This window comes from Xenopus laevis, chromosome 2L (genome assembly GCF_017654675.1).
Source record: "Xenopus laevis strain J_2021 chromosome 2L, Xenopus_laevis_v10.1, whole genome shotgun sequence".
In the NCBI taxonomy this organism is placed as follows: Eukaryota; Metazoa; Chordata; class Amphibia; order Anura; family Pipidae; genus Xenopus; species Xenopus laevis.
The window spans coordinates 35031944-35049198 of NC_054373.1; the positions used below are offsets into that span (position 1 = coordinate 35031944).

Genomic DNA, 17255 nt, shown 5'->3' on the forward strand with positions numbered 1-17255 from the left:
TAAACAGAGCTTAGGACTCCATCCATATGTCAGTGGGAGGGGGGAGCCAATTGTTAAGTGAGAGAGCCACAGAGCAGGGGGCTATATCCTGGCCTGCACTCACAGCTGTATATGTATATGTATCAACCCACAGAGGGATACACTATATCCAGTCCTAGTTGTGTGCGGCGCAAACAGACAACTTCTTGTTAATAGCAGCTACATACTAACAGGGTTTTTTTTTTTTTTTTTTTTTAGTTGGTTGCACATTTTTCAATAAACTGAAAATAAGTATTACTTAATTGATCAATAAATATCACCCTATGAAATGCTGTAACACCCCTGCTAATTTGTCTGCAAGCAGTTTATGACCCCCAATTTAGCCGTGTCCCAAATGATATGATTTGTACCTAAGCCTTAAAGGGGTTGTTCACCTTCAAGTTGACTTTAGTATGTTATAGAATGGCCAATTCTAAGCAACTTTTCGATTGGTCTTCCTTATTTATTTTGTATAGTTTGTTTAATTATTTTCCTTCTTCTTCTGACTCTTTTCAGCTTTCAGAAGGGGGTCACTAACCCCGTGTAAAAACGAATGCTGTGTAACGCTACACATTTGTTATTGATACTTTTTATTTTTACTATTTTTCAATTCAGATCTTTTTAACTTTCCCTGATTAATATTCCATAATCTCATTCAAATCAATGCATGGTTGCTAAGGTAATTTGCACTCTAGCAACCAGATTGCTGAGATTGCAAACTGGAGGGCTGCTGAATAAAGAGCAAAATAACTGAAAAACCACAAATAGAAAATGAAAACCAATTGCACATTGTCTCAGAATATCTCTCACTGCTTCATACTAAAAGTTAACTTACAGGTAAACAACAACTAAGGTTCCTGTCTCTGGTGTTTGTCTGGCAGCTCAGTAATTCAGGTGGAGATTCTGAGCTGTTACAATTTTGCAATATTTAGTTGATAAATTTCTCAGCAGCATCTCTGGAGTATTAACAATTATTGTATCAATTCTAATTGTAATGAAACTCTCAGTTGGGACAAAAATATAAAATGTATCAACTAACTGTCAATTTATATAAGTCCCTGCCAGAGCTGCTTTAGAAAGGTGAAAAATTAGACTTACACTTCAATATTAGAAAAACAAAAAATAGAAAGTAATTGGAAAAAGTCTTTATTTCTGGTGAACTATCTGAAACCAACTGAACTGAAAAAAAAGTGGTGGAACCCCTTTCCATAAATCATGAGAGTTCTGGAATATAGAACTTCTAAGCATGCAATGAAGTTGGTCAGTCTGAATTGAACACTAGACAATAACCTTTCCGAAAGTATTTGATAGATCTTTCCTGCTCTTTATCTAGTCTCACAGTGTCTCTGAAATTAAGCAAATCACACATTCAACAAGATCTAATTGGCACAGTGCACAGAGCATGAAGAGAAGAGCTGCAACAACTTTTTAGGTGGTAAGGGGACAGCTCACCCTGTACTGAGTTCCCTTACACTAAACTGAGTGAGTCCTCAGGAGGAAAAGGGTAGCTTCCACTGCACTAACAAAGCAGCTCACACTGGGCTAGGCTTCTAATGGTGGCCATACATAGGTCAATTTAAGTTGCTGACAGACTAAGTGTACGTAGCCCTCTGACGGACTTCCCCTGATTTGATATCTGAACAAAAATCAACCAGATGTTGATTGGCCACTTTTAAAAATCTGTTTAGATCAAGGACCGCCTCAATCTATGATGTGGTCCTTGGTCCATATTTTGGTGTTGTGATCTGAACATTGGGCCCTAGGGCCCACAATTGGATCAGCTCAATATCGCCCACCTAAAGGTGGGCATATCCGGGAGAGATTCACTTGTTTGAAGACCTCGCCAAACAGATCTCTTCATGTATGACCACCTTAAAGGAGAAGAAAAGGCTAAAATTAAGTAAGCTTTATAAGAAAGCTCTATATAAATACACCAGTAAACCCTCAGTTATGCTGCTCAGAGTCCTCTGTCAAAGGAAACACTGCATGTTTTCCTTCTATTGTATACACACGGGCTTCTGTATTAGACTTCCTGTTTTCAGCTTAAATTTCCAGGGCTAGGGCTTGAGCATGCTCAGTTTGCTCCTCTCCCCCTCCCTTCTCTGCTGTAATCTGAGCCCAGAGCTATGAGTGGGCAGGGAGAGACTCAGGCAGGAAGTGATGTCACACCAAGCTAATATTGCAGCTGCTATCCTAAACAAACATCTTCTAGAGCTGCAGACTAAATATAGTGTTATAGCTTGCACTAATGTGGCTAATCAATTGGCAATAAACTGCTTAAGTAGCTTTCCTTCTCCTTTAAGATGTAAAGCTCACAAAATACTATGGGAGTTGATAAGCTCACACCTATGTAAGAGTCTTCAGGTGGAAAGGCTAAAAGAGCTAAAGGGCAGTGTACAGATGTAGGAGATGTGAAGGTTCTGAATGGAGAGGCCTGTACATGAGTATGGGTACTAAAATCTTTCACAAGTAACAGACATAACCCGGGGGAAGAACAGACTTAGTAAAAGAATAGAGAACAAAACCTTTGTCCAAGAAACAGTATGAACGCAGTGGTCGATGGAAAATGAAATGGGACATTAAAACAACCTTAGTGATGCAAAATACAGGTGTGATGACATTAGGGCTGACTAGATTAATTGCACATAGGAGAACAAAAGGAAAGTTAGTGGAATTTGCTAGAATAAAGAGGTCCCCGGTGCCAGATCTCGTCGTTTGGCAGAGTCTCTGCACCAGGAAACGCCCGATGACACAAAACATCTTGCCACTGAGCACGTGATGGCAGCCAGAGAGAACACTCTGTTCCCCCCTCCTTCCACATCCTTTCACTGTCAGAGGGGTTCATCTTCTGGTCCTCTAAAATCTGCTGTCAAAAATGTGCAGAAAAAAACTGGAAAGACATAAACAGTGGGAATGCTGGCCAGTGAGGTAATGGGAACAGTATGGGCTGCACACAGTGCTTGAACAGTTAAAAGGAGTGAACTTGACATAACCCCAGGAAAGATCCTGTTCTGCCCCTCAGGTCTGACAGATATCAGAGCAGGGCAGGCACCGGATGCACGAGGAGTGGGGGGGCATTGGGCCTCTTGGGAGATAAAGTTGCACGTCCCGTGCCTTTAACCCTCGGGATGCCCTGCTGCCCGCTCTGGGTTGAGCACTTCCGGTCACACACATCCTGTGCCAGAAACCAGCGCCAAGTCACACAGCAAAGGCTCGCAAAGTAAACAAACTGAAAACAACAACTGTGACAAATAAGAGGCACAGAAAGAAAGAAAGAGACAGTGGAAGAGGCTAAGAGAAAAGGGAGGAACGAGGGAAGGAGAAGAAAGTAATGAGGAGAGACAAAGTGAATGGAAGCAGAAGGAAAGTGAACTCTCCTACATACCAACCCTCAGCACCTCATCCCTCCGCTGGCTCATCCCTCCGCAAGGCTCTCACCTTGCTCAGGAATCTGCCTGGATCTCACTAGTGCTACGAATGGGAACAATTACTAGTGACAGATGTGCAGACCTGAACAGGGTCAGGGATCGCATCTTCACCTCTTGGAGACATGGAAACAGGGAACCCTCTGCTAAATGCAAGAGAACTCCCTGCAGAAACACTCACATAATAGGTTGCTGATACTACTCCCAGCATCCTCCAGAAACCAAGTAATAACAGCGAGATTCTGCACAGAAAAATAGTCACATGCAGACATTTCTGTATGTTCGCCAACCAAATCCTCAGATTGGGGATTGTTCTTTGGCTGTGAAGCTTACAATCTAAGTGAGAAGGCCACAAATAGAAGGGTTCCAGACAAAACTGACTTTGAGAGTCCCCATTATTTATATAAAGTGGGTATTACCAGTGGCCCACTGACTGTCGATGAACTACAACTCGCAGAACCCCTAAGAGTCTTAGACAGCAGTTAAAGGCTGGGATACACTGATATCCCCAGATTATAGCCCATAGCAGCACCCCATTTTCACCCCTCTAAAGGCAACTCTGGAGCCACTTCTGCTCCCCAAGTCTTGGTTAATCTATACAATTATATACTAAAAGTTAACTTAAAGGTGACCCCCCTATTAAAGGAAAACTATACCCCCCGAACAATGTAGGTCTCTATAAAAAAGCTATTGCATAAAACTCTGCTTCATGTAAATAAACCATTTTCATAATAATATACTTTTCTAGTAGTATGTGCCATTGGGTAATCCTAAATAGAACATTGCCATTTTAAAATATAAGGCCCCCCCCCCCGGGATCGTACGATTCACTGTGCACACAAACATACCAACAAACCATACTTATTGGGTCAAATAAGCCAATTAACAGACGGAGTTCTCTCTTTTGCTTCAACACTTCTTCCTGTTACAGCTAGGGGCACATTTACTATTGGTCAAATATCGAGGGTTAATTAACCCTCGATATTCGACCCTCAAAGTAAAATCCTTCAACTTCGAGGTCGAAGGATTTACCACCGTTTTACCAAACGATTTTAATCCATTGATCGAAGGATTTTCCTTCGATCAAAAAAAGCTTAGAAAGCTTCCCCATAGGCTAACATTGGTGCTCGGTAGGTTTTAGCTGGCGAAGTAGCGAGTCGAAGTTTTTTTTTAAAGAGACAGTACTTTGACTATCTAATAGTCGAACGATTTTTAGTTCGATTCGTAGTCGAAGTAGCCAAAAAAAATACTTTCGAAATTCGAAATATTTTACATTCTAATCCTTCACTCGAGCTAAGTAAATGTGCCCCTTAGAGTTGTAGTATTTCTGGTCAGCTGATCTCTGAGGCAGCACACAGACCATCACGAAATGGTGGTTCAAGGCAAGAGATGTAAAAGGGCAAGATTTACTTAAATATATATTCCAGTTTGGTAAGATTCTTTAATATGATGTGAACTTTCTGTTGCTTCAGTGTTCTTTTTTGAGGTATAGTTTCCCTTTAAGATGGACATAGGCATTACAATTTCAAAATGATATACTGATGATGATATACTGATGCCCTGAGTCGTCCTTGTATGGTTTGAATTATATGCCCAGGATTCCCCAACAACTGAGTTGTGGCTGAACACTCCAGTTAAAAAGCTGAGCTAAAAGGATGTAGAATGTTGGGCGTTTAAAATGTTAGTGCAAATGTGGTAAAATAAGGAATGCTATGGCACATAGGGCTGCCAATATGGAGAGGGCAGTACAAGCCTAAACATACTGCAACAATATTTGTGTGCGGAAGAGAGATGCTCTATATTAGTCAAGTAGCTAAGCCAGCAATGCATCCCGGGGTTACGAAAACACAGGAACAGGGCACAGCACATAGTGAGCGGAATGGCAATAAGTGATTATGCCAAGTCACTTTTACTAGCAATATAAATGAAAGTTCAAGCAAGACAAGCCTATAATGCAAGAATAATGTCTGTTTTATACAAACAGAACAGCCACATGAGGATAAAAGCAAGTGGGGCCCTTTTTACTTGCTAAACATTGGCAAAGGAACTCCACCCAAACATTCATTTTTACATTGAAAGAAAATGGAATACAGGTATGGGACCTGTTATCAAGAATGCTCGAGGCCTGGGGCTTTCTGAAAAATTCGCTCAGACAACGCTAGATCACTAACATGCGAAGTTGTGTCCAGGGCGTCGAATGGCTAAATTGCGCTAGTGTTAATTCGGCAAGCAGAGCGAAGTTGCACTAGCGTTGGGTAATTTGCATACGGTGGGAAGTTAAAGTTGAATGGACGTATATTTTGCAGCAAATACATTACACTACACAAGTCCAGGGAAACATATTAAAAATAGTGTTGTTATAATGCCCTACACATGAGCCCAGTGTATAGTTTGTGCCATATGTTAGGAAATGTAGGGGGGAAGCGGGTTACCCCCCCCCCAAAAAAATGATGCTCTTTTGCAGCCTATCACCCTGAAAAAAGGAAAAGATGCCAGCTTTCTTTGGGACTAAATTTTGAGGAAGTCCTATCTACTCTATTGCACTTCACCTGGTCTGAGGTGGCGAAGGCAAGTCTGATGCAAGAGGTAACCTTCAGTAAAATCCGCATCTTAGTGAAGTTACATACCTTCGCCAGAGCGCAACTTCGCCTGCCGATTGAGTGTGAATGAGCGCCAGCTGCAGTCTCTTTCGCTAGCGAAGTTACGCCTGCGCCCATTAGTAAATCGACAAAGTACCGAAATTACGCCACGCTGGTAAATTTTCGCCAGTTAGTCACTTCGCCCTTTAGTAAATTTGCCCCTATGTGTGTACAGCTAGTGTTAGTAGTCAGATATCTTAAAGGACCAGTAACATAAAAAATATTTTTAAAAAAATGTGTTTGTACTTAATGAAAAAAAAAAACAAACGGCAAAGTCTTTATTAAGAAATAACTTACCAACAGGGCGACAATCCATCGTGCGGCACTCTATTTCTCCTCCCTGGCGCCGCATCGTCGCCCTGTCGCTGTTTCTGAAGAGGAGCGGTGTTTTTTTTTTTCGTTATGTAGAAACTAATTTTTTTTTATGTTACTGGTCTTTTAAGCATCAGGTAGGCACAAAAAAGTACGCTTGATGTAGCTCCAATCTCTTCCATGTGAAAGGCATTTTGGGCACTGAACATATTTCAAAAAAATATAAACAAACACTGCAAATATAAAGCATCAGAGATACAATGCAACAAGCATGTTCATCTTTTTATTACCATCCTGGAAAATGAATTGCGTGTATAGTGAAGAGATTCAAGAATAGGAATACATTTAATGGGTACATCCAGTTATCAACACAATATCTGTTTTCTCACTATAACGTTGTAGAATTTGATTAGACTTTAAAAGTAATGCAAAACAAGTAACTCTTCAAATCATTCAAAGGGAATATGATCCTTGTGGGTGTTTGGGTTCCCTAATAGATCTCTGCTAATATTAAAGTCAATTGGTATCAATGTATTCATTTGAGTTTAAACTACTTCTGTAATTGTTCTGATGAGGCACAGGGAAGACTTGATCACCGGCAGTAATAAAACAGTGACCTCCAGTGGGGACAGTGTCATGAAAAATTGAATGATGTTATTCTAGAATCATTAAGGACATTTTAAAGAGTATTTCTCTTGCAGCTATGTAGAGTGGTTAATCTTTCCACCTCAGAAGGACAATAATGTTTGAAGTCAGTTGGTAATGAAGTGAGCAGGTGTAGCTTATTGTGGGCAGAGATTGGAGTTGTTGCACTGCTATGATACCAAAACCAAACTAAAGTGAGTTTCATACAAGGGGATAACTTCTGTGTCATTACCTTGATGTCTTAAAGGGACTGATGCATTTTCAAAATGCATCAGTTAATAGTGCTGCTTCCGCAGACTTCTTCACTGAAATCCATTTTTCAAAAGAGCAAACTATTTTTATATTTAGTTTTAAAATCTGACATGGGGCTAGACATATTGTCAGTTTTCCCAGTCATGTGCTCTGATAAACTTCAGTCACTCTTTACTACTGTACTGTAAATTTGAGTGATATCACCCCTCCCTTACCCCCAGCAGCCTAACAAGAGAACAATGGGAAGGTAATCAGATAACAGCTCCCTAACACAAAATAACAGCTGCCTGGTAGATCTAAGAACAGCACTCAATAGTACAATTTAGGTTCCACTGAGACACATTCAGTTACATTGAGTAGGAGAAACAACATCCTGCCAGAAAGCAATTCCATCCTAAAGTGCTGGCTCTTTCTGAAAGTACATGACCAGTCAAAATGAGCTGAGATGGCTGCTCACATATACCAATATTACAACTAAAAATAAAAAAATTCTCTTCTTGGTTCAGAAATGAAATTTTATATGGTAGAGTGAATTATTTGCAGTGTAAACAGTGTAATTTAGAAATAAAAACGACACGATCAAATCATGAAAGAATCCTATTAAGCATGTCATTTATAGGCTAAAGGATTATGAAGTGGCCTGCTCAAGGCTTCCAGGTAATGACACAGACGTTATCATAGACTCCGAAGTAACAGTGTCTATAATGGGTTAACACTTCCTGCGGATTTGGCGTTTCTTGACCCATAAGCCTGTGAATGGGACTACTTCCAAGAGTTATCAATTTGGTGTCTTTCAAATATTTGTTTGGGCCTGAGCAGAATATGCTTTCAGCCAAGGACAGCTTTAACCAAAATAAGTTATCCACAGGCAACTGTATTTTAAAAAAAAAAAAAAAAAAAAAAAACAAAAATGAGAAAAAAAATTCACCAAGTAATTGCTAAATCTATGTATATAGTAAATTATGTTTATTTATTACTATGAGCATGAGGTTTGTGGGCAGCAAAAGAAGTAACCTCAACTGTGGTGCTCTTCCTTTGGCAGGCCTATGATAGACGTGTGGGGAGTGTTGGCAGAGTTTTGCAACACTTTGACCTCTGTGAACCAGTCCGAGGTCCCTCTTTATAAAGACCCTGATGATGACCTTTCACTCCTTATCCTGGAAGAAGACCGTCTTCTCTCTGGCTTTGTCCCACTTCTGGCTGCCCCCCAGGATCCATGCTACGTGGAGAAGACTTCAGACAAGGTCAGTATTGGGCCACAGGCCATATTCCTTATTGTCTTCCAGCTCCTTCATGCCCCCTCTACTCTATTCTATCGTCAAGTTTCTCCAACCCCCCAAAAAATGTGCTGTGAAGTCATTGAATTGGGTGTTCAGGGAAAATATTGACCTTTTCACCGCAGACCTACAAGTCTGTGTCATAAGAAAAAAAAAAAGGCAGCTCTGCATTTTCTCTAGAGAAATATGCCTGCATATGGACGTGTGATGTTTCTCCTCATTCCTTGTGTGCCATGTATGTGTGACTTGTGTGTGTGTGTCTGTACTCATTGTGTGCATGCATTCTTTGGCCCGTCTCTCTATGTCCCATCATTTCCTTACTTGTTTGAATAGAGCAACTTGTATTGGCAGCGTTCTCACTTAGCTCCAAATGGTTTGCATCATGCAAACTCCCCCTTCACTCACCCTCTTCATCCACCACAGAACTCTCATCCAGGATATCTGCCAGGGCTTTTACTTTTTTTTTTTTTTTTTCAAAAGAGGAAAGTGATAAATAGCTGACTAGAGAGAAGCAGAAACTGTGTGTGAACTCACAGAAAGCTTTCTTAAAAATCAGCTTATTCCCCAATGTGTCGGGCTGACTGAATCTACTGCTCTGCTTCAGTGTTTGGAGCTTTCAGGTTGGCTTGGACTGGCACTTTATCATTCCTGTTAAATGAAGCCTTCTCGTGAGATTTCCAACTGTTGTTTTTTTTCCCCCTTTCTAATATCTATACTAGCAGTATGTCATTTAGAAACTTTGACTGACATTGGCATATTTTATATGTGGCATTCTGCCAGTTGAACCATTTCAAGTATTGACTAATAACACTTAATAGATTGTCCAGCATTGTATAGGGCAGCTAAATATTTTCTTTGTGCAGACAGTGCTAAGTGCTTCTATATGAATCATACAGCAATACTACACATTGAAAGAAAGCACCCACGGTCTCCCTATTCCTCTCCTGCCTCTCCCTGGAATATGCATCAGCTTATCTGCTAATATCCGTGCTTGAGCATAAGTGGGGCTATAATGAATGCTTTGGAGGGTACACATCCTTAAAAGAGTCCAGATACCCCATATAATCAAAAAGCATTATAGGGTGCATTAGCCCATTTTTTTTTTTACCCATTTGAAGTAAAATGGCACCTTCCTCTGTACTTACAGGGATAGTGTTATGGGAAAACATGTTTCTTTTCAAAATGCATCAGTTAATAGTGTTGCTACAGCAGACTTTTGCACTGAAATCCATTTTTCAAAAGAGGAAACTGATTTTTTTTTTCTAAATTTGAAATCTGACATGGGGCTAGACATATTGTCATTTTCACAGGTGCCCCCAGTCATGTGACTTGTGCTCTGATAAACTTCAGTCACTCTTTACTGCTGCATTGCAAATTGGAGTGATATCACCCCCCCCCCCAGCAGCCTAACAACAGAACAATGGGAAGGTAACCAGATAGCAGCTCCCTAACACAAGATAACTGCCTGGTAGATCTAAGAACAGCACTCAATTGTAAAAATCCATGTCCCACTGCCACTCCTTCAATTGTATTGAGTAGGAGAAACAATAGCCTGCCTGAAAGCAGTTCTATAGTGCAGCGCCTACATACCAATATTACAACTAAAAAAACAAATGTTGGATTAGGAATGACATTTTACACGGTAGAGTAAATTATTTGCAGTGTAATTTAGAAATAAAAACCACCATAAAAATCATGACAGCATCCCTTTAAGCAGTGCTTCATTGGTACTTTATTCAAAGGCAGCAATTTTATACAACAGCTTTACACATTGTATTGCACCGTAAACAAAAATAAATCCGGGGTTTAATTGACCTTTAATGTAATTTCTATCTACAATTTGACAAGCAACATCATTTGATAAATGATGCATGAACTACTTTGTGTTTTGAGGCAGTTGCAGCCCTACAGTCAGCTAATGTTCATATTTAGCTACGGGACATTTTATTTTTACATCTATTTCAATGCATTTTGCCCATTGAATCCGAAGCCTTACGGCTTTATCTTTGTTAATTGCAGCCATTCACTTGTTTGCTTTTTTCCAGTACATCATTCCAACTGCACTGAAGAGGTAACATCTCCTCTTGATAAACCGGCACAGACCTTTGATTACGTAGAATAACCCAGTCGGCTTTTATCCTGTCTTGATTGTTTCAAAGTGCCTCATATTCATCTTATATTTATACACCAATCACATCCCCTTCGGAATGTGTTGTGTGTTATTATGGAAAGGTTCTTTCCCAGAGTTCATGTAAAAGCCTTGTTTATTTAAAGTTACATATTTAAAATCTCTCATATGGTGGGTAAATGTAGGCATTCAAATATAATTTTTCCCTACGCAGCTATGACAGTTTACAGGTCACTGTATAGGTTTGCTGAAGCCTAAATTAAGCACAACTGGTGCACAAAATATACTTCCATTAATCCTGATGATCTGTGGGATTATACAAATAAATCATGGCACTGCCAGAGTCGGTAGACTGTAACTTTAAGACTGACCATTAGTTCCTTCTTCCCATGGTGGGCACATGTATGTGTTCTATCTGCTCATGGCCCCAGTACTCGCTTATTACAGGCAATATTTTTTTATTAGAAATAGAAAAAAAAACCAGCCCTAGCAAAGCTGCAGATGGATCTCCCCGAGGCAGCGTCTGACCAAGTAAACTGTTTGACTGCTGCTTAGCTCTGCTTTTTTCATTTGCAGTTTTCTTGGCCGTGCAGCTAGATTAAGGGAATACTCCTTCCCCAGATAATCATCCGTCCAGGACCCAGAGTGTGTGGATTAAAACCAGACATTCAGTGATTAATACCCTTAGCTTATGTGGTAGAGCGCCATTTCCTAAATGCACAAATAACGGAAGGAAAGGGGGAAAAGTTCTCCGGGCAAAGTAGATTTGAGCACATTGGCATTACAGAGGTTAAATGCTGTTAAGCATCATTCTTACCCTGGGTATCGCTTCACTCCCTAGTATTCATGAAAGTGAAACCATTGCTATAAAACATGGATCGGTAATTATGAGGATTTGCTAAAAGTTGTGAAAACTCCTCCAGTTTCAGGGTTAAGCTGCCAAACTAGTAGTGCGAAAAGCCGTCCCGGCTTGCGTGTGGTATACAGGCAAGATTGTGTGTGAATTAGTGATTGCATTTCTTTATCATACCCACTCTTCCCTGGAGAAATAAGCCTGCCTGTGCAGGTGCGATGCTGCTTGAAGCAACCTGAATGCTGCACTGTGAAGCAGAAATGAGAGTAAAGCACGGTGCTGGAATGTGTACTAGGGAAGCGGCAGGACACTCAGCCTTGGATCTCATTCCACAATGGAGACAGCTGGCAGTGGCTAATCAACAGCATCCCAGAGACCCAGCACTTAGCATTTGTCTTTAGGGTTCAAGAAGAAACAAGTTTAGACAGAGTATACATTGCAGAAACTTCCTTGCTGTGAATTTTTGCTTTCAACCTGTTGCAGACAGCAGCTTGGGTAATCTGTCCCTTCCATTTTACAAATGCTATCTTGAGAGGTCGTCAAAAAAAAATTGAAAAAAATTGTCTAGTTATCAGAGAGATTATTTACTAGGAGACATTATGACTGGTCAATTGTTACTTAAAGGAAAACTTTCCCCCAAAATGAATAGACAGATTTATATGATATTAAGTGGCATATTAAAGCATCTTACCAAACTGGTATATATATATATATATATTTAAAATATTGCTCTTTTACATCTCTTGTCTTGAACCTCCATTTCGTGATGGTCTGTGTCCTGCCTCAGAGATCACCTGACCAGAAATACTACAACTCTAACTGTAACAGGAAGAGGTGTGGAAGAAAAAGACTTAAAATGTGTGGTTTGTTTTGTATGTTTGTGTGCACCGTGAATCCTACGATCCCAGGGGACGGCCCTTATTTTTTAAAATGGCAATTAATCTTACAGAGATCTGTGGGACACCGGGGCCGTGGGGTATAGCGTCCACCACCAGGAGGCAGGACTCTGAAGAAGCAGAAGACTCCTCCACTGGGGCTATACCCCTCTACCTTGTGCTACTGACTTCAGTTTTTTCAGTGTCCTCAAGGAGACAGGACCTTTTCCATCCCTCAAAGGAATTCTAACAGCCAGTATCTGGCCCTAGGGGTTGACCCAGAGCTTCCACTGCGGAATAACTCTAAAGCGGCTTCCCCTTTGTGGGATTGGCGGTAGCAGGTGAGTGAGCCTCCTCCGGAGCACACCATGCAGCCATTTTACCCTCCTTCACATGAAGAGTAGTAAGCACCCGCACTAGCCAAGGACAAGGATCTGGGAAGGACCCCAGCTAATCATAGCGTAAGGGTCCGACTCCCAACTACTGGTGAGTACGCACAGTGTTAAGCTCTGCAACGCGCTCCTCAGCAGCCTCTGTATTCAGTGACGGTGGTGAGCGGTAATAAATTATTTTTATTCAGCGAGCATGAGCGTTTCCCGGTACCCGCTCAGGGCGGAACTTCGGTGAGTACCTTCCCACGCCTTCATCATGCTGACATCACTTCCCGCACCATTCCTGCTCGCCATCCTGAAGCACGGACGCACGGATTACCGCTCGCCATCCAGAACGTATCGGACAGGTTATCTCCCACAGGGAGCATTTTTTCTCATACGAGGAACCACAGGCTGAGGTAGCAGATACAGGCAAGGGAACACCGATCTCTTTGTCTTAAATTGTGGACAGCAGACTTATGGTCCAAGAAATCTCTAACTATGATTCCCTTCAACGGCAAGCTTCTGTTTGGATAAAATCATTAGTCAAGCTACTGGGGGCAAGAGCACTCTACTGCCTCAGACGAAGCCCCGCATGACTTTTCGACTGGGACACTCCTTTCGCCCCTTCAAGAATACAGGGCACTACTCCGCAAAGAGTTCATCAGATAGAGATTACACCAATCAATTTGGCTCCAAAAACCGCTTCCAACACCGAAATAGACCTACTTGGCAAGGGAAGCACTCCCAAACCAAGACTTCTGACAAATCTCCCAGCACATGACTGTTTCGAGCCAGTAGGGGGGAGGTTGCGCAACTTTCAGGAAGCTTGGGTGAATCTCACCCAAGATCCCTGGGCACACGAACTGGTATCCTCAGGCTATCGCATAGAATTCGTCAGCACCCCCCCTCCTCGATTCTTCATGTCACGCATACCACCTGACCCAAGAAAGCAAGCAGCCATCTTCTCGTGATTCAAGATCTTCTTCAAGAACAAGTCATCATCCCAGTTTCCACAGGAGAACGGTTTCAAGGCTTTTACTCCAACCTCTTCATAGTCCCAAAGAAGGACTCATCTTACAGACCAGTTCTGGATCTGAAACATCTCAATCCCTTTATCCGATTCTCCCATTTCAAAATGGAGTCTCTACGATCAGTCATCGCGGCAATGAACCCAGGGGATCTGCTAACTGCACTCAACATCAAGGACACTTATCTCCACATCCCCGTTTCCCCTCCACATCAGATGTTCTTGCGCTTTGCCTTTAAGAACCAACACTTCCAATTCACTGCCTTACCCGTCGGTCTCACCTCGGCTCCACGAGTTTTTACCAAGGTGATGGCCGAGGCAGCCACGCTAAGACTCCAGGGGATCTCCATCACACCATATCTGGATGATCTCCTTTTCAAGGGCCCTTCCGTTCTGTAAGCGCAACGTCGGCTCACATTGGCGATCCAGACCCTGACCAGGTTGGGTTGGAAGATCAATCACACAAAGTCTCACCTAACACCAAGGGGCATGTTTACTAACATTGGAGATAAATATATGGAGAGATTTCTGGAGATGTTGCCCATGGCAACCAATCAGCAATTAGATTTAAACGGCCATCTATAACTTAGAGAACAAAAGAAAAGATCTGATTGGTTGCTATGGGCAACATCTCCAGAAATCTCTCCAGATATTTATCTCCAATGTTAGTAAACATGCCCCCAAGTCACCAAATGCCATTCCTCGGCATGGTATTCAATACCAAGACTCAGTGGGTATTCCTTCCTCAGGACAAGATTACAAAAATTCATACTCTAATTCAACGTCTTCTGCAAGATCGGCAGCCCACAGTCCAGTTTGCGATGAAAGTTCTGGGCTCCATGGTAGCCTCCATCGAGGCAGTTCCCTACGCCCAATTCCATCTCAGGGAACTAAAATTAAATATACTATCCCTGTGGAAGCAGATCTATCTCACACAGAGAATAGTCCTTTCCCCATCTACAAGAAGATAACTCACTTGGTAGCTACACCAACAGAATCTAGCAAGAGGCAAACCGATGCAAAGGACGCTATGGCAACTCATTACAACTGATGCCAGTCTACAAGGATGGGGATCGCTGTTTTTATCTCAGACAGCTAAGGGCAAGTGGTCTCCGAACGAGGCCAAACTGCTGATCAACATCCTAGAACTGAGAGCAGTTCGACTTGCTCTCCTATACTGGCAACAACAACTGAAAGGGAAAGCGATAAAAGTCCAGTCAGACAATGCCACCACGGTGACATACATCAATCACCAAGGGGGAACCAGAAGCCGTGCAGCCCTCAAGGAGGTCAGTCGAATCCTGGCATGGGCCGAAAATCACGAAGTGATTCTGACGACCAATTACATTCCCAGCCTAGAAAACTGGCAAGCTGATTATCACAGTCGACAACAGCTCGATCCAGGAGAGTGGTCTCTCAAACAGGGATGTCTTCCAAACCATAGTTCACAAATGGGGCCTTCCAGAAGTGGACCTCATGGCATCTCGGGCCAATTGCAAGGTTCCTCAATTCATGGCATGTTGCCGGGACCCGCTGGCCCTAGCCGCAGACGCACTGACCGCTCCATGGGAGTTTCGGCTAGCCTACCTATTTACTCCTCTTCCACTCATTCCAAGAGTTCTCAAGAAATTACGGGAACGCTGCACAGTCATACTGATTGCCCCACATTGGCCAAGACGGGCTTGGTTCTCAGACCTAGTGACGCTCAGCATCGACAATCCATGGCCACTTCCGCTAATCCCGGACCTTCTGGCCCAAGGGCCAATTCTTCATCTCAAACCCAACGTGTTGCGTTTGACGGCATGGCTGTTGAGCTTTTAACCCTTCAGCGCAAGTGATATGCAAGATCTGTCGCTCAGACCATGGGGGCAGCCAGGAAACCAGTTTCTTCCAAGGTGTACTATAGGGTATGGAATTGCTATAAGGACTGGTGTGCCCGCCACAAATGTTCCATTCCCAACATCTTGGAGTTCCTGCAAGAAGGCCTGGAGAAAGGGTTATCCCCGGGATCCCTTAAATCCCAACTTTCAGCTCTATCTGTCCTTGCTCAAAAAAGTTTGGCTCTCATTCCGGACATCCGCACCTTCATCCAAGGGGTGGCACACCTAGCCCCTCCCTATCGTGAACCTCTGCCACCTTGGGACCTCAATTTAGTCCTTTCTGCACTACAGAACCCCCCTTTTGAACCACTAGCCTCGATACCGCTGATTTGGCTGACATGGAAAACTACCTTCCTTTTCGCCATTTCCTCAGCGCGGAGTCTTGCACTGTCTTGTCAAACTCGATTTCTGATCTTTCACTCAGACAGGGCGGTCCGATGCACAACTCCTTCCTTCCTAAGGTAGTGTCGGAGTTTCAATCAAGTATCAATCAAGAGATCGCCATTACTACTTTTTGTCCACAGCCAAAAAATCCTAAAGAAGTAGCACTTCATTCCCTCGATCCGGTAAGAGCTCTTAAATTCTATCTGGACAGCACAAAGGAAATTAGAACTACCACTTCACTTCTGGTCTTACCTTCCAGGAGCAGGAAGGGTTCACCAGCGTCGAAAGCCACCATCTCTAGGTGGATCAAGGAGACTATCCGTAGAGCCTACGTAACACGGAGTAAAACCCCTCCACTCTGAATCAGGGCTCATTCCACAAGGGGACTGAGTACATCCTGGGCATTCAGGAACCGTGCTTCCGCAGACCAGGTTAGCCGAGCTGCGACATGGTCTTCCCTTCATTCATTCGCAAAATTCTTCCATTTTGAGGTCTTTGCAGCATCTGATGCACGCTTCGGCAGGAAGGTACTGCAGGCCGTGGTTTCTACATAGGCCTCGCTTCCTCCCTCCATTACATTCAGGGACAGCTTTGGTATGTCCCTGTGTCCCACAGATCTCTGTAAGAGAAAAGGTGATGTTGTGCTACTCACCGTTAAATTCCTTTTTTCTTTAGACGTCTGTAGGACACAGTACCTCCCTTCCCTTGAAGCAGACCCTCTGTTGCCTGTATTCAAGGTATTATAGTCTGCTGCTGTATATAGTTAAAGTTATATTGTTGATTTTCTGTTGAACAAAACTGAAGTTAGTAGCGCAAGGTAGAGGGGTATAGCCCCAGGGGAGGAGTCTTCTGCTTCTTCAGTGTCCTGCCTCCTGGTGGTGGATACTATACCCCACGGTCCCTGTGTCCCACAGACGTCTGAAGAGAAAAGGATTTAACGGCGAGTAGCACAAAATCACCTTTTTCTATTTAGGATTACCCAATGGCACATACTACTAAAACAGTATATTATTATGAAAATGATTTATTTAGATGAAGCAAGGTTTTACATATGAGCTGTTTTATGCAATATCTTTTTATAGAGACCTACATTGTTTGGGGGTATCGTTTTTATTTAAAACAGCAGTATACAGATCTCCCTACAGGTATTGGACCTGTTATCCAAA

At 42.5% G+C, this 17255-nt stretch overlaps 1 protein-coding gene across 1 annotated transcript in view; it reads left to right on the forward strand.

The window, feature by feature from the left end:
* Nucleotides 1–17255, forward strand: part of smg6.L (SMG6 nonsense mediated mRNA decay factor L homeolog) — a 191930-nt gene that overhangs the window by 108933 nt on the left and 65742 nt on the right. Inside the window, exon 13 of the mRNA XM_018246139.2 lies at nt 8334–8535. Coding sequence (XP_018101628.1) covers nt 8334–8535 — 202 coding nt within the window. The remainder of the gene's footprint in view (nt 1–8333; nt 8536–17255) is intronic.